Source organism: Leuresthes tenuis, unplaced genomic scaffold (assembly GCF_036924035.1).
Source record: "Leuresthes tenuis unplaced genomic scaffold, fLeuTen1.0.hap1 SCAF_18, whole genome shotgun sequence".
Lineage (NCBI taxonomy): Eukaryota > Metazoa > Chordata > Actinopteri > Atheriniformes > Atherinopsidae > Leuresthes > Leuresthes tenuis.
Genome location: NW_027325372.1, coordinates 15,759,467 through 15,778,333, shown reverse-complemented (window position 1 = coordinate 15,778,333; position 18,867 = coordinate 15,759,467). Strand labels below are relative to the sequence as shown.

At 42.6% G+C, this 18,867-nt stretch overlaps 1 protein-coding gene across 2 annotated transcripts in view; it reads left to right on the top strand.

Moving 5' to 3' along the window:
* Positions 1–18,867, top strand: part of cdk6 (cyclin dependent kinase 6) — a 33,224-nt gene that overhangs the window by 12,063 nt on the left and 2,294 nt on the right. For both annotated transcript variants that reach the window (XM_072370137.1, XM_072370138.1), the window contains exons 5-7: positions 12,876–12,985; positions 18,301–18,351; positions 18,679–18,814. In XM_072370137.1, the coding sequence (XP_072226238.1) occupies positions 12,876–12,985; positions 18,301–18,351; positions 18,679–18,814 (297 nt within the window). The remainder of the gene's footprint in view (positions 1–12,875; positions 12,986–18,300; positions 18,352–18,678; positions 18,815–18,867) is intronic.

Below are 18,867 nucleotides of genomic sequence, written 5' to 3'. Positions count from 1 at the left end.
CAAGGAGAGACGGACACCCCTCCCTTGCCCGCTGTCGGGACTTTGATGTGCAACTGTTGAGCTCTGGGCTCTGATGACCAGATAATATAGACAGGGAGACTGAAAGGAATCTTCAGAAGAGTTTGAAATAAGGAGAGATGAGACTTTTAAGGTCATTGTAGGCAGCAGGAGTCGCCTTTTTTAAAAAATTATTATTATTGTGAAGGCTTCCTTGTTATTGAAGTTAATCTTGTCATAGCAGTACATAGAAATACTAAAAGTTATACTTTTTTTTTCATTAAATACTGGGTAGTAATATACATTGTGAGTGTATATATATGTATATTTGTATAATGCAAAAGTTTATAAATTGTTTGCTTTGAAAGTGAACTGATATTGGTGAGAGAAATGTTTGCTAAGATTAATTTCTACGTAGTATTAGACCTACCATCCATTTAGCAGCTCAGTTTTTTGTTTTTTTTTAATCACAAATGCAGTATACGTCATAGATTAAGTAATATGTTCAATGGTTAGCAGCTGTCAAAGTCAGCTGGTTTGGCACCACAATGACCACAGGAGATATGGGGTTATGGGACCAGAAGCTCATTTCATATCAAGTTAGCAAAACTCATGGGAACTTAAGTCAGGTTCTCACCCACTTGTACAGCATCTGTCCATCTAAAGGAAATATAAGCATGCAAAAAAATTCTAATCAGAATAGTCGGATGTCCGTCGTTGTCAGTGTGCTGCAAGACATGAGTAGCTTCTCTTTTGGACAGAGGCACGAGCGCCGCACACGTCAACTGCAGCTGACGAGCACAAAACCCTCTTTCTGAAACAGCCAAATACAACAACAAAGGAGGTACATGAATTGTTGAACCGCTGAAATCGTTTATCAAGCAAGGATGGGACAAAAAAAAAAAAGTTGCTTTCGTTATTACATCAACTGGGGCCATTATTGCAAAGCAGGTCCAACATATCGAGGGTGTTCTCTGGTTATCTGGCTCAACTTACCCTAACAAATAAGATCCTGGCAATCAGCTGATTTCTGACTTTGGAGGCGTGCATGTTCATGCAAAAAAGAGCATTTTAGAGATCAGATGACTTGTCGTGGATTTGAAGCTACATAATTACAATAAAGAACGGCAAACTCTATTTCTCTATTGTGGCAATTAAATTTTTATAGTAGATCATCCTTATCGGACGAGGGGATCTGACGATTTACCGCCACAGTTGTCTTCAAGAGGCACGTAAGACGGTTTCAGTATGACTGTGTCAAATGCTGCAGTTTTGAATGACTCACTGCACTTTGTGGATAGAAATATAGACGTATGATTTGGATATTCCATGAGTATGATGCACTGTGCGTTCACAAGATGTATTAGAAAATGGCAGGAAAATGTTAATATTTCATTGACTTGAATGAAAAAATAACTAAAGTAGATTTTTGTATGACGTTCCGGCGGACGCTGCATATTGCACAACAAAACTCAGCCCCCCTTTCTCAGTACCATCATGTTATACACCGTTGGAAAGATTAAGTTCTTGAGATTCGAATGATGTACGCCATTTTAGGATACAATCCCAACTGTAGATACAGTAAACGCTTAGGTCCAATCAGTCGCAGATACAAAAGAAAAAGGTGCAACTCACCTATGAAGCCTCAACAGATGCAAAAATGGTCCTGTTACCTTTTCAAGGGTGCAGTTAATGTACTCCAGTAAAATAGTTAAGCCCTCAACAAATCTGAAGACGCATAGTCCATTGCTGCAAACTTTAAAAATTTCCTTCAGACCATGCCTCTACTCCGAATGGTTCAAAGCTTTGAATTTACTTTGGAAGTGCCCTTTTTTTTTTTGGCGAAAATTGCAGGTGTTTTAATGGGTTAAAAAAAAGGTAATCATTGTGTTTTGGACTACTGTAAGAATAACTTTTTGCTGAGATATCTCTAATGAAGATGCCTCCCAGTGAAACCGAACAGTGGTTCAAAGCTTTGAACATAATTATGCCCCCCCCCCCCCCCCCCCCCCACACACACACACACACACACACACACACACACAGCCACATTGTGTGTGTCTAAGTGTTTAGCTCAACAGGTTTAGCAGGCGTCCCATATACAGAAGCTGAAGCTCTTCAATGCAATCATTCCCAGTTCTGAGTCCTTGCTCAGGGCGCTTTGCTGCATGTCCTCATATCTCGTATCTTTCATATCCTTTTGGATATGAAAGATACTCAAAATCCTTCACTAAGAGCGACAAACACAAATTCGGGTATCGCTGATCAAATGTTTCATCTAAAGCAGGAGGCATGCTGCAGTCCTGGAAGAGAGATGTCAGTCTTTTTAAGAGAGAAGTCTTTTTATGGTTGACAAAAGTGGTTCAAAACTACCTGTAAGGATTTCTCTTTTAAGGGGTTAGTCAATTTTTACATTTAGTGGGACTTTAATCACTAAAAAAAACTGTTCTTAGAAGTATGTAAATGTAAATGTTTAAAATACCAGGACAGAGTCGAACTGTTCGAGTTTCAAAAGAGTCTCCCTTTTTATGACTGACATTTGCAGTCTTATTATCGAGGGTAATTTTTGTGATTAAGATAAGAGTTTCCTTGGTTAATGTGTAAGATTTCTTATCCTGATTAATGATAATTCACAGCTAAGTTGCAGAGAAAACGCATATAATTAACATGATGTTATGCAACAGTCAGTGTGTGCGCGGTTTCACTGCAGGGTTTATCCTCTTTTGCTTCTTTTATGACTAGATGGGGACACTTTTTGTTGAGGGTTAAACGAGGGGAATTCACCTTTATTTCAAAGTGACACATATCAAGTCTCTGAAACTACTCGTGCACACAACATATCACTTTGAATGTGTTTGCACACACATTCACACACTCATTTCCTTCCTCGGTTATACAGATTGGGCCACAAAAATGCGATGGACGGTTGTGTGTGTGTGTGTGGGGGGGGGGGGGGTTAGTTCACGCGCTGCACTGAACCTCGGCAACGTGAGCATGGGATCTTCAATTCCTGATGAATGTTCCTGTGTTTGGAATCCCCCCTATCAGCCCAACAGACACAATCTCCATTCACCCATTCATTGTTTCCTCTTGCTAATAAAAGCACATAATCTCCACTGTGCAGTGTACATATACACACATACACACACTGTTCAAGAGGATCTTCCCCTTTGCCCAACAGACAAGCAGTTACTTATTTAGTCACCTAGAGCCACCGTTACTGGCAGACAAAAGGGCTTTGGAGAACTGCTGTTGCTTAAGCGAACAGGGCGATTTTCTCACTTTCAAAGTGATTCATTTAGTACTTGTAAAATGACACGATGGCTGAAGAAAATTTGCATGAAGCTGCTAAGAGTCCCTAACTCGCTCTGAAAATGGCACTCTTGTGTTTTCTGCTGATGATCTACCAACATTGAATGAACTTCTCTTTTCGTGATGAATTTGCTTTCTCGCCTAGCAACACGCAGCGTTGTTTTTGTCATTGACAAAGTGTGTGGTCAGTGTGTGTGTGTGTGTGTGTTCAAAATGTGTGGTGGAGTCTGGGTGCATGCATGGCTGCGTTTCACTGATAGCTTTGTCAGCGTCACTCCACAATCTAGTAGCGCACTTTTCACCGTCTTCGAGCGAGGGAGAGGAAAAATGAGGAAGAGGGAGGGAGACCACCCATCGGGCTTGGTATGGGGGTCCAGATCAGGCTGCCCCCGGCAATCCCCGAGGGACCGTTGCTTTGTTGCTGCTTTTTATTGACCTCAGTCTGGCTACAGGCTCATTGTACTACCTTGAGTGACAGGCAGATGGGAAAAGCCGATGGTTTAATCTGACATACCAGAAAAGAGTGCTGAGGGAACTTTTTATCTGTCCATACCACCGAGATCCCATTTCTCAAAAAGCACTTCAAGGAAAACTCTTTCTTTTGATCTCGTTCGAATTTGGAATAAATTCATCCCAAGTATGCTGTGTGGCAGCGTTTTCTTACTGCTGTGTTTGAGGTATATTTCTTTTTTTTTAAAGCAGGCCGTGGTTGTATGAAATGGTTGAGTACTCCGTGTCTTACTTGCAGCCCGTCAGAGCGCCCGTCGCTTGGAGAATTTTCCATCACCTTTAACGACTCCAACTTTGAAAAGAAATCTTAATAGCGGTTGTCAGTGAGAGCTATTTTGTGGATAACTATACCAACATGTTTCTGCAGGGACAAAAAAAATCGAATATCTCTTTACAATATCTGTTCAACATCCAAACACGGGTTTAGATTAGGGTCCAAGAGTCTAACCGGGAGCCTTAGTATGGTTAAGAAAAACAGTTATCATTGTTTTTCTTAACCATACTAAGGCTCCCGGTTAGCTGAACTGAATGGTTTAATGGTCTCCGTCAGACTCGTGCACGCACACTTCCAACAAACAATTAGATGACATCTGTTGTAATGCAATTTATATCGCTGGTAAAGATCAGACACTGTATAAGCCATTCCCCAGTCTCAAATGTAATATTTTTGATGTTTATTTTCCTTAGCAACCATCGAGGGACTTCCCCAGAAAGGATCTTGTGTAATCTTCTGAACATCAGGTTGAGGAGGTGCACAGATAGGTAGTCGCTTGTGTTATACTGTCTGCAAGCCTGCTTGGGAAAGCGCCATACATGTGCTGCAGATCTACATCGATTATGGTTTGTCTATTTAGGGGCCACTTTGGTTTTCTAACCCTGGTGCCCTTGTTGTGTAGAATCACAAATTAGAGTGCAGCATGAATAACTGCTGATGGTATATACCCCCCAATGATGATGATTCTATGATTTGAATAGCTTAGAGCCTCGTGGAGAAGGAGCCAATTTCCGTTTAGGGCGGCTTAAGATGAGATAATTTTGGAAAACGGTGTCAGATCTGAAGGTGACAGGGAATTAAAGGTCAGGTAAGATGTTGTTTTCCAAAGATGGGGGGTCCAAAGACCGTGGGGGGTCTTTCCACACATTGGCAACTATTGTAATACAAGGCTGACTGCATGGTCCCATGAAACTCATTAGTTTACACTCCCATGCATGTCATGCGCATGCTGTTGCCTGTCAAATTGGATTTGGAAAACTCTGGGGGAATGCCACCAGACTTTTATGGTAGCAGTTGATGCTAGACCCTTGTATTTTTCAAGGTGAAAAGAAACTGAGGTGTCATCATGGTTTACAGGAGATGCGATAAGCTCTTTAGTATAGAAAATGTTTGCTCTTTCTCGCCTCTTAGCTTAAGTCTGTTATGGAGTGACTGGTAAGCCAAAGGGAATTTTCTGACACTTTAAGCCAAATCCTTTTGAGTCTTTGCTAAGAGGAGGCTTACTTTGATATGATCAAATGAACCATTTGTTATTACTGTTATTGTAAACATCATTTAAAGTTTCTTCTAGACAATCTCGGCGGTCGCCGTCATGGCTTCCTGTAAACTTCAGTGTTGGTGACTATGCAGAAGAAGGGAAATGTTACCTGATCAAAGGTATTTTCCCAAAGCTTCCCCCAGTTCCTTCTGCTCGCAGCCTCCCACTGCTCTTACCAGAATAAGACACCCATATCTCACACGACATTAAACAAATTGAAACCAGATTTCCTGCCTGCGCTCAAACAGCAGACAGGCTTTTTACAACACAAGAAAAGAAGTCCCACTCTTTTCAGTGAGGACTGGTATTTTTTTTATTTGCCTTTTAAATTATGTCCTTTTGGTCCGATTTGCGCAGGTTTCAGTCTGTGGGGGTGCGCGACACACATGTAGGTTGACCTGTTCTCACCTATGACAAGATATAACTGTTATTATACAAATATGGTATCATGGATTCCTTTGTCATTATTTTTTTCCATTTACCTCTCCGCCATTGGCCCTTCTCAAGAGGAACGCAACAATCGGAAACAAACTGATTCAACGGGAAATCGCTCAACGATCATGACCAGGATTAAGTTGGACAGTCGTGTCTGTGAATTTGTTGCAGACAGTTTTTTTTTTTTTTGTTGTTTTTTTTTCACTGCTCTGGACGGACAGAAAGATAGGCAAGCAGGGAGAGGGAGGGGGGGAAAACCCTCATACTGCACGAAGGAGAGCACGTGCAGCGCACTCTGGGAATGTTTAGATATCTCCTCAAAAGGCTCCACATGGGAAAAAAAAGGAAAAGTCATCCTCGATGCTTGACTGCAGTCGGCTGGAGCAGAGGGGCTGGCCCCAGCTTGACTTAAGCAAACATGCTCACAGTTCAAACACATATGCATGATCACGGAAGATGCATACATACACACAGGAAATGCATGTATTTTTATGACAGTTTGCACACACACATGCATGCCCTCACGCACAGCGCAGGTTTTTTTTTTCCTCCCCTGTGTTGACCCCTATTAATGTGTCTAACAGACGCTCACACACTTCTACAATTCCCTCCACTGTATTAATTCTCGGCCGTGTCTTGGCACTGCTCCAGGTGGGGAAAAGGGGGCACTGATTGGTATGTGTGCATTGCATGTGTACACACGGTCACCTGGATATTAAGGCCTGGTCTGTACCAGCAGCAGAAAAAGAAATGGGGAAAGGGGGAGAAAAAAAAAAAAAAGAGAAAAAATTACGGCATATATCAGGAATTTTCCAGCTAATGATGTGCGGATGTGGTAGCACTGGAGAGAGAGAGCCACTGACTGTGCTGTCTTTGTTTCATTCGCTGAGGGCCCCGTGCTGCATTCCTGTATGCTGTGCATACTTTGGCAACAGTTGCAGTGCCCCTTTTTTCTGTTTTACTGTATACAGTCTGTGTGCTGCTCTTGCACTTTTCTTCATATCCCTGTCTTTCTGTTGCCGCACGCACACACACACACACACACACACACACACACACACACACACACACTGCCCCTTGTAACAATCTACCGCCCCCCCCTCCCCCTGACATGTCCCTCCTAAATCTTCTGTCCTTTCTTGGCCCAGAGAGGGGACATTGTCGGAGCTGTAAATTGTCCTTTTTGCAAAACAAGTGGAAAAAAGAGGGAAAGTGAGGGAGGACTGAAATAATGGTGTTTACAACATGGCTGACTGCTGCAGCTTCGAATGGGGCCTCTCTGGAGGCACAACATCACAGTCTCTACTGTACTGTAGTCTGAGTGCTTTATGCTTATTATTAGGACATCCGTTCTGCCTCACCCATATGTGGCCAGCCTATACTCTGTATCCCTCTGAGATCTCCAGAGGAAGACTTTCATTTATGATGGATTGCTTTCAGGAATGTAATCAAACTCCAGCTTAAGACTCAAAGCATCAAACAGCTGATCCAGTGCAGAGAATGAACCGCGCTGTACTTTACTCTACTTATTGCTGATAGTTAAATCTGCCCATTGTGCTCTTTTCAGTAACAGCAGTCATTTTTACCTTGAGTGCATGTGAAGCACTTGTCTGCGAGTGTGCATGTGTGTGTAGAGGGTAAACGTCTGTGTGCAGTGGTGCTCTTTCATCCTTGGCTTCCTCAGTGAGAGGGAATGTAAACATAGGCCCTCAGCCAAACTCCAGCAGTCGTCCACCATGGCCTCCAGTGCTAATGCCCTAATCCTCAGGTCACCCTTTAGGTACTCCTTGGTAGATCTCACAGATCGATGGGAAAATGTCATGTTGTATTGGATGACAAAAAGGATGATTCCCAAAAGCCCTTCATATAGGTTTAATCAATGTTTACTATAGTTGAGGACCAGCACAGTATTTCTACGGTGCTTTGGATCATTCGTTCTATATTTTTAAAGAGCTGCCTCAGCCCAACCGTGTTCAGGATGTCTGGTGTAATCGGCCCTCTTGGGGTTACTCCACATGGAATTTTTTATTATTTTTTTTTTTTGGCGTTGAGACCTGAACTCTACGTTAGTTTCTTTTATTTTCTTTACCAAAAAATAATAGCGAAACAATCTGGGGGGAAAAAAGAACCAATTCGTCATTAAACATCAAACACGAGCTGCAAATAACTTGCATGCATTTGCAGATACCACATACAAAAGCTCTTGGCAGACTGAAGCACATTCATGTAGGCCAAAGCAGGTGCTCTCCAAGTCACGTGCAAGTACTTGCACATGACACATGCCAAACGCCCCCTCACTCACATGCACCCTATTGTCTCACTAGTCCATTGTACATGCACTGGTAGCACAGGTCCGGATGTTGCAAAGCGGACGAGCTTGGAGGTCTGGCCTAGGAGGTCTTGAGGTCCTCTGGGGCAGGAGAAGCCATTTCCTTCTTCATGGGGAGCAGGGAAGAAAGTGCAGCAGTGAGAACTGTGGAGGATGGTGCTGGTGGTGAGGGGGAGGATGCTCTCAGCAGAAAGGAATTCCCAGAATGTTGTCCTTTAATCTGGAGTCAGCCTCACACACTCACTGTCTCTCAGCCTCACTCCTTCACTCTTTTCTCCTTTGGCCCTTCGGCTTTATCTGACCTCTTCTGGGTTTTCTGTTACCGCGCCGACGGGAAGTAGGGTGTCGGAGAGGCACAGAGACCGATTGAAAATGCAAAGCAGCTGTCTTAAAAGAAAAACAACGTAGCGCACACATTGTTAGGCTGACTCACTTTCTCTATCTGTGACTCATCCAGTGTACTGTACGGTGGAATCTGTATCCGTTTTCATGCAGCCTACCCCTACAGAAGAGAGAGAACCGGGGTGGGTAATGAAGGGATATGTGAATCAGAACGGAGAATGACAAGGGTGAGAAAAGGAGACTAAGGAAGAAGGAATGCAATCGTGGTTGGAAGAAGAGGAGGGGAAAGGACACAAAAAAGGAACATTACAATTGGAGAATGTCCTTTTCACTTAACAACAGACATGTAGTCATAATCACCCCTGTGAAAACGGTTGTTAAGTTTTTTTTGTTTAGGCTGCGACTCGGAACACGTACCTTCTGTAAGAATAATAGTTTTGAGATGTTTAGTCCAGCAGACTTGAAACTTAAGCATTAAATGGAGAGTGCGAAACTGTGTGTGTGGTTAAAATCCATTCATGGATGTTATAGGCTCTCCAGCTGTTAAGTGTCGGCTCTGCTGCATTTGGGGCATACGTGTTTTACAGATATTAGGGGAGCTTACAGAAACAGTTGGGGAAATGGATATTTTACGGAGAACAGACAAGGGGCTGCAGGAGAGAGGAGGTATGCAGGGTTAAAAGGAGAGCTAAGTGGAAAGGAGAGGTGTCGGTTGAAGGGATATGAACATGGGAGCCCTTATACTGCGAATCTGATGTTTGAGCTGAGTTTGTTTGTTGGGACACTTAATGAAATCCGTTTTATTCCATTTTGTTGCAGAGGTGAATGAGTTGTTTCAATGCAATGAGCTGTTTATCTTTACAGTGCTGCATACACATGCTTTGAATACTAAGTATGCAGGGAATGTGTATCATGACCCTTCTACTCGTCCAGAAAAAAAGTCCATGAACAACATGTAATAGAGCACTCTGTTGATCACCTGGTTTACGTGTAAAACGTGGAAGAAATTTGATCATCTTAACATTTATTTGATGGCAGTAGCTTTTTTTTTTTTTTTTTTTCCAAAAAGAAAAATGCTGGAAACTTGGTGTAACACCTTGTGGAACATCTCACCACTAATGAGGTTAACTCAGTTCATTTTGTTTATATGGCAACCATTTCCAACAAAAGTCATCTCAGGGCACTTTACAAAGACATTAAACTAAATTCAATGCAAGTGCAATTAAATACAATCCAGTTGATTGTAATCCGGTTCTGTCTAATTCATCATAGTTCTATTCGTGTAATAGTTACACACCCTTTTTATAAGTAAGAGAGCTCCGACAGGATCAGACTCAGGGAATCATCTGCCTTGACTTTCTGGGGGAGGAAAGGACAGAGATGAAAACAAAGTGGAAAAAGTCAGGCCAGTTTATAGGTATGAAAAAGGAGAACACGCAGACAACAAGTCAGTCACATGATTGGAAGAACTTCCCAGTGAGTCTTTCGGAAATAGAGATGAAGAGGTACAACGATATCTCCAAGTCTGTGTGGGCAAATCGTTCAACAATTAAAGAAACAATTAAAGTATTGCATCATCTGTGGTTGTAGTGCTACACTGGCTCATCTGCTGTATAGACAAATGACCAGCTGAAAGTGTTCTGAAACTGTATGAAATTACATATGCAACACTGTAGTTGAAGCATGAATGGAAGGGGGGGGGTGATTTCAAAACAGATGATCGTCTTTGTTCCCTTTCTTTATTTAGCTTTAATGTCTGTTGCTGTAATAAAACATTTCTCAGTTTGACCATTTTTCAGAGGATTTGATTGGTTTGAAAACCATCGCATGCGAGCCTCGTCTTGGAAAGAGGCTGAAGACCGCAGCTGAAAATGGTAATTATCTTTGTTCGCAAACTTTAAAAACAAAGAGAACCTTTGCATAAAATTGCCTCCAGCAGAAACAAACTTTTCATCCCAAACAAGACTTTTGGCTGAGTGTTGTTGACAGAGCAGTGAAGCAGGGAGGTAGCTTTGGATGCCATGAAAGAATGGATGCAAATGAAAAAGCGGGAGGAAAAAAATGTGAATTCGAAGTGAATTAAAGCTTTGTGCATCTATTTTCCGTGGTGTGCATGTTTTAAATGCGTTAATCTGCAGCTGTGGCCGGGTTTTCGAATAACTGTTAGGCGGATATACTCAGAGCTCTAGGTCTGTGGTTCTTCCTAGAAGGCTTTGTGTGAGTTCATATGAACTCTGACTTTTGTCTTTGCAGGGTGTCAAATCCATGCAGTTGTCTGAAGTCTTGTGCATTTGAGTCTGCTGCTGCAAGATTTTTAAGAACCTACCGATGACCGTAAAATAACCATCTGTAGTAGAGGATTTGATGGCCTCGGCAGTGCTATGTCTTTGCAGGGGCCGTATGCATTATGATGTACACTAACTGATAACTGCAGCTAACTGACTGACTTACTAAAAAAAAAATCAAGCTGTGCAAGCAAAGGTTTGTGCAAAGAAATATAAATGGCAGCGTGTAGCTGTGCGACTTCCATTCATGCTTTTCTTTGAGGTTTCACTGTTGTAAAATTCTTCAATGACCCCAACAAGTCAGTATGTTCATTCTTAGCCTGCGTCTCATTTCTGATCACATGGCTCACCCGTTGCACCTCAGCCAGCTAGCCTCACCTTCCGCCCTGTTTCCACTGAAGCAGGAAGCAGAGATTAAAGTGTCACACATCTGCAAAATGCAGCCCCCAGCTCTATTAATAGAGTCATTCAGTTTAGAAGCAAAATGTGACCTGGCTTTTTATTGTTTTTAGGGGTCTCTATTGACTGGCTAATTCCTGAACTTGAGATAACGTTGGTTAGTTTACCTTTGACATCCAAAACTCCCTCTTGCTAAAAGTCAGTTTTGAATGAAGTCCTTATTTCAGGGGGAAGTGGATTGTGAAATAGTGCCCTGCAACTTAGTAACTGTCACCATAAATGATGTATTTGTTTTGCATTTAGGTTATCAATGTGAGTAGTTGCGAACCACTTCAAGGTTTTAACCCTTGAAATTGCAGCACAGCAGTCCTTTGAGCCAGTGAGCATTCATAGTAACAATGCTAAAATGTTCATTTTAACACATTATGTGCACATTGGCATTCTGATATCCCTTCAATGCCATCCAGGATAGAGAAAGTTGTCGGTGTTGCCATAATGTTTCTGTACAACCACCCATTGAAATAGGATGAGCCATCGCATCTAACCAGCTATAGATGAGTAGTGCCAGTAAAGCTAAGCTAAAGCGCTTCGATCACATTGTCATGACCACACAAAGTCTGAAGATGCGACAGTTGCTGAGAGGTGATCTAGACTAGATCTACACGCCTTAACTTGCCGAGATACCTGTTTTAGTGCTGTGTTCATGGGGTGTGATGACACCAATGTACACGGGCTGCTCTTTTTGTTATTGTACCTTGTTTGATCTATAAGGGGCTAATTGAACTGAAACAGCTTGCTTTAATGTCGCAATAGCTGTATTTAGTAAAGACAACATGGTTATTGTTTTTCAATGTCAGCCACATACATGGAGATGTGTGTGTGTGTGTGTGTATATATTATTTGTTAATGGTTTGTGCAATTCCTATTTGTATTCAATTTATGTCGGTAACTTCAAAGCAGTCCGAGTAATTGGTGACTACTCTTGTTGATGTGTGTCTCAGCTTAATGTGAGGCATGTCTCAGACTCCCGATAAGCACTCTGCAGCGCCTGAAGGGGGAACTGCAGCCAAAAGCTGTTGGAAAAAGCTCGAGTTTAGGAAAGCACCTGGAACCAGTCCACTCTCTTAGTAGGGGTCACTGAGTTTTGTCTGGAGGCTTTCCCTACTGTAGCTGCTAACAATGCTGCTTTCCTGCAGGCTGCGCACACTTTTACTCAGAAGTCCCAATAGAGTTACAGGGACAAATTTGGAAACCACGCTTTAGTGGCACAAAATGGCTGCCGTTGTACCTCAGGTGGGTGCCGGGTTGTGTGATGAAAGAGAGGAAGTTCTTTTTTTGGCATGAAGAAGTGATCGAGTGGTTTGGGTGATGCAATGCTGCTGTCGTTTCACGTTTCACCCAGCAGGTTTAATCAATCAAAGCCCCTCTACACAAACACACTTGCTCTTAAAGGATATGCCTGAATTGTTTGTACCTGGTATATTGCTGTGGAAAGACTGTGATGTCGGTACGCCCAAATGTGAGCAAAGACACGTCCTGCCAGATATGATTTCATGTGTTACGTAAGGCCAAGATGGCAGCAGAGAAGCATTTAACCTTCTTTGTGAGTGTGCATGTGTGTATGAGCCCTGCCAGATAGTGACATTTGCCTAATGCTGCTGTCAAGTGAACCGTTTTGGGTCTTTTTACCTTTACAGGAAAGTCTTAATGGGTTTTCTGCTCTGTGTCGTATAGGTGGTGACGCTGTGGTACAGAGCCCCAGAAGTGCTGCTGCAGTCCAGTTACGCCACACCAGTGGACCTGTGGAGCGTTGGCTGCATCTTTGCAGAAATGTTCAGGAGAAGGTGAGGAAGACTGACATTATGTCTCAAAAGCAAAACTCAAAATTCTGCTGGCAAACCATGTCATACGTGTATATAATCTTATAATACTTAGCGGGAACGTGTCATTATTTTAGAAAGGGATAGTCACTGAACCTGGCTGTAACATGTTACTTATTACCATCACAATGTGACTGCAGTGTACTGCAGCCTGAAGAACTACAGCTTGAAGAATAATGCAGTGCTAAAATCTTTATGAAGCTTGAAAGTGCAGGGGGGGGTCAGAAATTTTAGTTTTTTTTTCAAAATCTGATGTTTGGAAATAGCTACCGCCAAGTCATCAACATTTACTTTTAGAACAACACATTATGAGTAAACCTACGTCATTGGCGGTGAGTTTCACTGAAGAAATCTGCATCTTCTTTCTGTGTTAATGTCCACATCGTCAGACTCAGTATTTTACCTGATGGGGTTACGACAAAAAAGAAAAAATCCCTCAAATGACTAATGATCTTAACCTCTGATTGATTTCTACACTCGAGATGCTTTTTTTTTTTTAGTCATGTTACAAAAAAACGCCGTCATTTGGGAGTTTCTCAAACTAGTCATCTTCTCCTTAAATGACACCTGTCAGATGTGTTGTGAGCAGTAAGTAATCACATTTCAGTTAGCTTATCGTACCATTACAGTAACACAGGCTGTCTGTTGTGGTTATGGTATGCAAGTCAAGATTCTGCTTCTTGGCGTAGGTATTTGTCAGTTTGTGGTCTAACGAACTTCACACACTGGAGAGCCACGCTAATAACGGACAAACCTTGTAAAAAACAGGCAAAAAAACCCAAAATTTGCCCATTTGTTGAAGAAAAGACATGGACGCCTTGGCATATTTGATCATCACAGCACGGAGATTAATCTGTTCTGTGCCATCATTTTTGTATGGAATTGTTTCAAGACAAAAGAAAAACAGTGTTTGAGTCTGTAATCGTACATGTGTGCCATAGCAGATAAGAACCGTCTTTTTGAGGTAGGGCTTAGTGCCAGGAGGAGCAGCCCTGCTTCCTTCCCCAACCGTCCTCAGACCCCATCATGCACAGACTCCCCAACCACCCGTGTTCTACAGTTTTGTCTCAGTGGGAGTGCGTAGGTTCAAAGGGTCACACGGGGCTAAGATGTGATATGTAGCCGCATGGAGGGGCTTGATGGCAGAGAAAAACGAAATGTTTATCACCTATGAGTGAATATTTTAGTTTTTTTTTTTTTTCAGCAAAATGTCACAAGGCATTTAAGCTGTTGTGACAATTAACTGAGATGATTGAAGTTGTTGAACATCTGGACTGTAAACTGAGGTTAACTGCAGAGAAGAAAAGAAAAAATCACATTTTAAGAAGTTGTTCAACTTTTTTTTTTCCATTTCCCTTAAAAATGTTTGAAATAACTTTCCATTTGTTTTGCCTTCCTTCTGTAACGGGATTGTGATATTCGCTCTTTTTTATTTGCTCTAAAAATATTGACGTGGGGAAAGCTTTTTTTTTTTTTTTTTTTCCTTACTGCCACATTCATGAATCTTGGCTGACAGGATCCACTCGGATACCCGTAAGGCCCTTCAACACTAACCTGCCGATTGGCCGTCTGGATTGTTGGTGAACATCGATCTCTGTGTTCTCTCCAGTTATATCCCTTAATTAATCGAAAATACTAGTCCTACAGTAACTAAAGATTTGGGTTCACTGTCCTTCAACTCTCTGGTAAAAGGTGCAGAGGAATGAAGACAAACTGTTTATTTCTCTTCCCGTTTTTTTTTCTCTGAGGCGAGGTGTCCCTCACCTTGGGGAACGTGGGTGCAACACCACCTTGCTCATCAGTTCCGCTCTTCTGTTCCCTCTGAAACTAAGGCTGCTTTGGTTTTCAGTACCATGTCTAAAAGGTTTTCTATTTGTGAGTTTAGGGATTCTCTCCTGTTAGCATTTCTCTCCTGTTTTGAGTTTGACTTTCTTACAGCATGTTTAGATTGGATTAGCTATCTTAACAATGACATTTGTATAAAAATCCTGTAGTTGCCACTAATCACAAAGGTTTTTGACTCCCATTCCTCTATTTTCTTTTAGTCTCGTGTCCCATAAACCTTTCTCATGTTCAAGTAGTTTCCAGACTGGCATGAAGTCAGAATGGAAAAAAAAAAAAGATCTAATCAATCTCATTTTGATTCAGCCTTGTGTACATGTATTATGTATGCTCCCATATGGGTGAAACTTCAAGATTATAGGCAAAACTGTATGGGGGTTTGGCTGCTAGTTTTTGAGTTAAAGTAATCTGTCGTACTTCCAGCTGCCTCTGATCTTTGGGTCATTGGTACCATTGATGTATGGTTCTTTCTGCCATACTTCTGGAAAGGTGAAGTTGGCCATGTTTAATGCTCTCCAGACCTCGAACAATACGAGTGAACATCAGAAACACGGTCGTTTAAAACAAAGCATCCACAAACACATTTTTGCCAAATAATCAGGAACCAAAAAATGCAGAGAGTTTTGTAATTGTTTCATACAAAACTCCTTTAAGAGTCTGAATCGCGGTATCATCCTGATAGCAGAGCGAGGCGTGTGTGTGTGTGTGTGTGTGTCATCTTGGACAGGACGCTTCTTTCATCCCCCTTACACAATAAGCTGTTAAAAGCTTTGCTGAGTGTGTACATGTGTGCGACTCCACAATCTGGCACCTGACCAACATTTCCTTAAGGTGGAAGGCGAGGCAGAGGCCTTTGATGGCCACGAACAGAACATACACACACTCTCTGTGTCTCTGCGGGTGATTAAGATGGCTTTTTAAAAGGACACCTGTCGGAGATTAAAGGGCACCTGGGAGAAGCAGTGATGGAAAGAAAAAGAGGGATTGAGAGGAAAGCGCAGAACAAGGGAAGATGAGCAAACCTTGTTGACAAGTTTACGGTTAGGTTGAGGGTTGAGATTGTGTTCGTTTACAGCTCAGGAACTACGCAGCCACGTTTATGGCTTAACATCTTTGCAGTTAGCTGACACCTCGTTTGACGTTGATAACGTCTTGTTCCAGTTGTTTATCTCGCTAAATGTTCCGTGTAATAAGTACAAATGAAGACTCTTTCACTTTTGAAATGCAGGCCAAACGGAGTCCGACGTTACAGGACTTTAAATGCAACGTTAGACACTGCATGTCATTTGGAAATCTTGCACGAGTTTCAGTCTCATGTCAGAGCCCCACTGAGCACTGACACCCTCCCAACTGCTCCGTCACCTCATGCTGAAAGTCAGAAAAATGCAAATCCAACCATAGAACACTTTCTTCATGACTCAAGAAAACTCAAAGATTTCCCCCAGAGTGATGGTCGTCTCGACTTCCATCATCAATCATGCCTTTTGTAAAAACTTTAATGACTATGCGCTGCAATGAGAATACAGTTAGCAGGAATTTGAGCAAACATTATGCAAGTCTGCAGCTGCATGGCTGGGATGGTGTCTGTGTGAGTCATGGTTAAAGTGAATAGGGGAGACGGCGTCTGCTTGTTGACATTCCTCCAATCGAAAAGGCTAAACGTGTTGTGTTAATGGTCTGGGAGAGGCCCTACATCCGTGTTGACTTTCTCACAGTTTGGATTTCAATTGATAGATCCTCTGCAACACACACTTGCGTGCGCATGTAGGTTTTTGGAATTCCTTGTGCACTTGCAGGTGTCCAACATCCAAACCACTGAACTCTGAGCACTTTGCGTCCACTCTCAATCGCACACTGCATTTCTTTCCAGTTCCCCACTCAGACTCACGTGCAAACATGCGCACAGACATGCGCACATTCCAGAGGTTGTCTTGGTGGAATGTGGGACAGAGCCTTAATGGCACTAAAGGAAGCGTGACTCAGCTGCCTGTCCCAACCCAGTGTCTGTCCTTGCACTGCCACCACTTTTATGTGGATTTGTGAACTTATATATATGGACACGTTCAAATCTCAGTGGGAAATGATCCCAGTCTGCGAGTGTGTATTTGCAGGAATTTGCTAGAGTGTGCGCAAATGTGCACTTGTGCCCAACTGTTGACTGTGTGCATGCCAGTGGCCGGCCTTATGTGAATTATCCCCAGTTTTCCCCTTGCAGCAAACCACCAAACTTAAAAATGGACCTCTTGGAATTATCAGCCCTACTTGTTTTGGCATGATAACTTTGCTGTAGGTGAATTCTTTTTCTTTGCAACAGTCAGAAACTGGTTTGGTCTGATCTTATAATAGCTTAAAGTCGGTTGTTTAAATGAGAGCAAAGACGCGCTCAGACATCCGTTAGTTATGCGAACCATTTCTGGATTACTGAAACAAACTTGATACCTTTTATTCCACTTCGGAATCAAGGCTCAAGTCTAAAGCATCTGCAAAATCTCCTTGTGTGACTTGATGTTACAGAGTTTGTGTGTAGGAAAGGGCGAGTGTTCAGCAAAGCTTCTTGCACGTGGGAAAACGCAGGGGAGCACATGGTGACAGGCCAGTCTCTGATGGCTTCAGTTAAGTGGGCTTTACTTGAACCGTCATGGTGCCTGGAGACAAAACACACACGCATGCACAAAAGCAGCCCGCCTTTGTGAATATATCCTGCCTTACATTGACATCTGCTGGAGACTAAACAACTATGTATAGAATGTAGCAAAAACGGCATTATCTTCTTTGACCCTGATATCTAATCTTGCATCGCCAAAAGGTCCTGAGATCCGTGATGGTGGAATAAAGTCCTCTCTTTGAAAGCGCCGCCTCCTCATTTCCTTTGAGAGGAACTCGAACAGGAAAGTCTCATTGCCATAGCTCTTTCTCTGTTAGAATAATCCAACTTTTCTTTCACACGCCTTTCCCTCCCAATTTCCTACACGCATCGACACTCGGTGAGAGCGAAACCAGACGCACATAAGGGATAAATGGGCTTTTTTTGTCCTGTGCGGCGACCGGCAAGCTTGTGCCGATGATGACTACTGGAATTTGTGCGGGTGCCAGAGCAAGCCGTGGCCGCCCACGGGCATCCAAAGACTGCCCAAAGCCACAGGAACCACCAGCAGCCGTGCTGCTGCTCCCCTCCCTCTTTTCATCCCTGCTCCCTCCCGTCCTCAGTGGTCTCACCAACGCTGCTCCACAATCCCGACAACATGTGAACTTGAAACGTTCACGTCAGACTCTCACATTCCTCTTTACCCTGAGCCAAAAGCTTATATACGGCTGTGGGAAAGTGAGCATTAAAATTCGTATCTAAAGTGGGCCAATAAGTAATGGTTATTACTTTTTGATTTATTAGTTTGAGCAGTAGCAGTCAAGCTAACCTGTTTTTAATTTCCCTTTTCCAGACCGCTATTTCGAGGAAGCTCAGATGTTGATCAGCTGGGAAAGATTTTTGAGTAAGTACTGAGAATTGTGATTCCTTTTACTTCTGATGTAATGTCTCTAAGATGGACCAAACGTTGTATCCAGATCCTGGGTTGTTCTTAGAATTCACTCAGTTTAATAAGAAATTGCAAACTTTCACTTTTTGCTGGTTTAAAACTCTCATCCTGCATCAGTCCTTGGTAAAGGACACAACTGCTTTTCCTCAGATTATTTTATGGTGCTTTTGCATCATTCGCTTTATAACGTAAAAGCATTTTGACATGCATTCGATCCGGAAAGCTGGTAAATGTCAAACATTGTCGATAGAACAGGCTCTGATGGCTGTTATCGTTCCACAGTGTCGTTGGGGTACCTTCAGCAGAAGACTGGCCCCAGGAAGTGGCCCTACCACAGAGTGCCTTCTCACCACGGCCTCCGAAACCAATAGAAGACTTGGTCCCAGACATGGATGAGCAAGGACGGGCCCTGTTAATGGTAAGCAGACTTATCTTCTATCTGGACCGGTGCAAATGACTCACGTATGGATT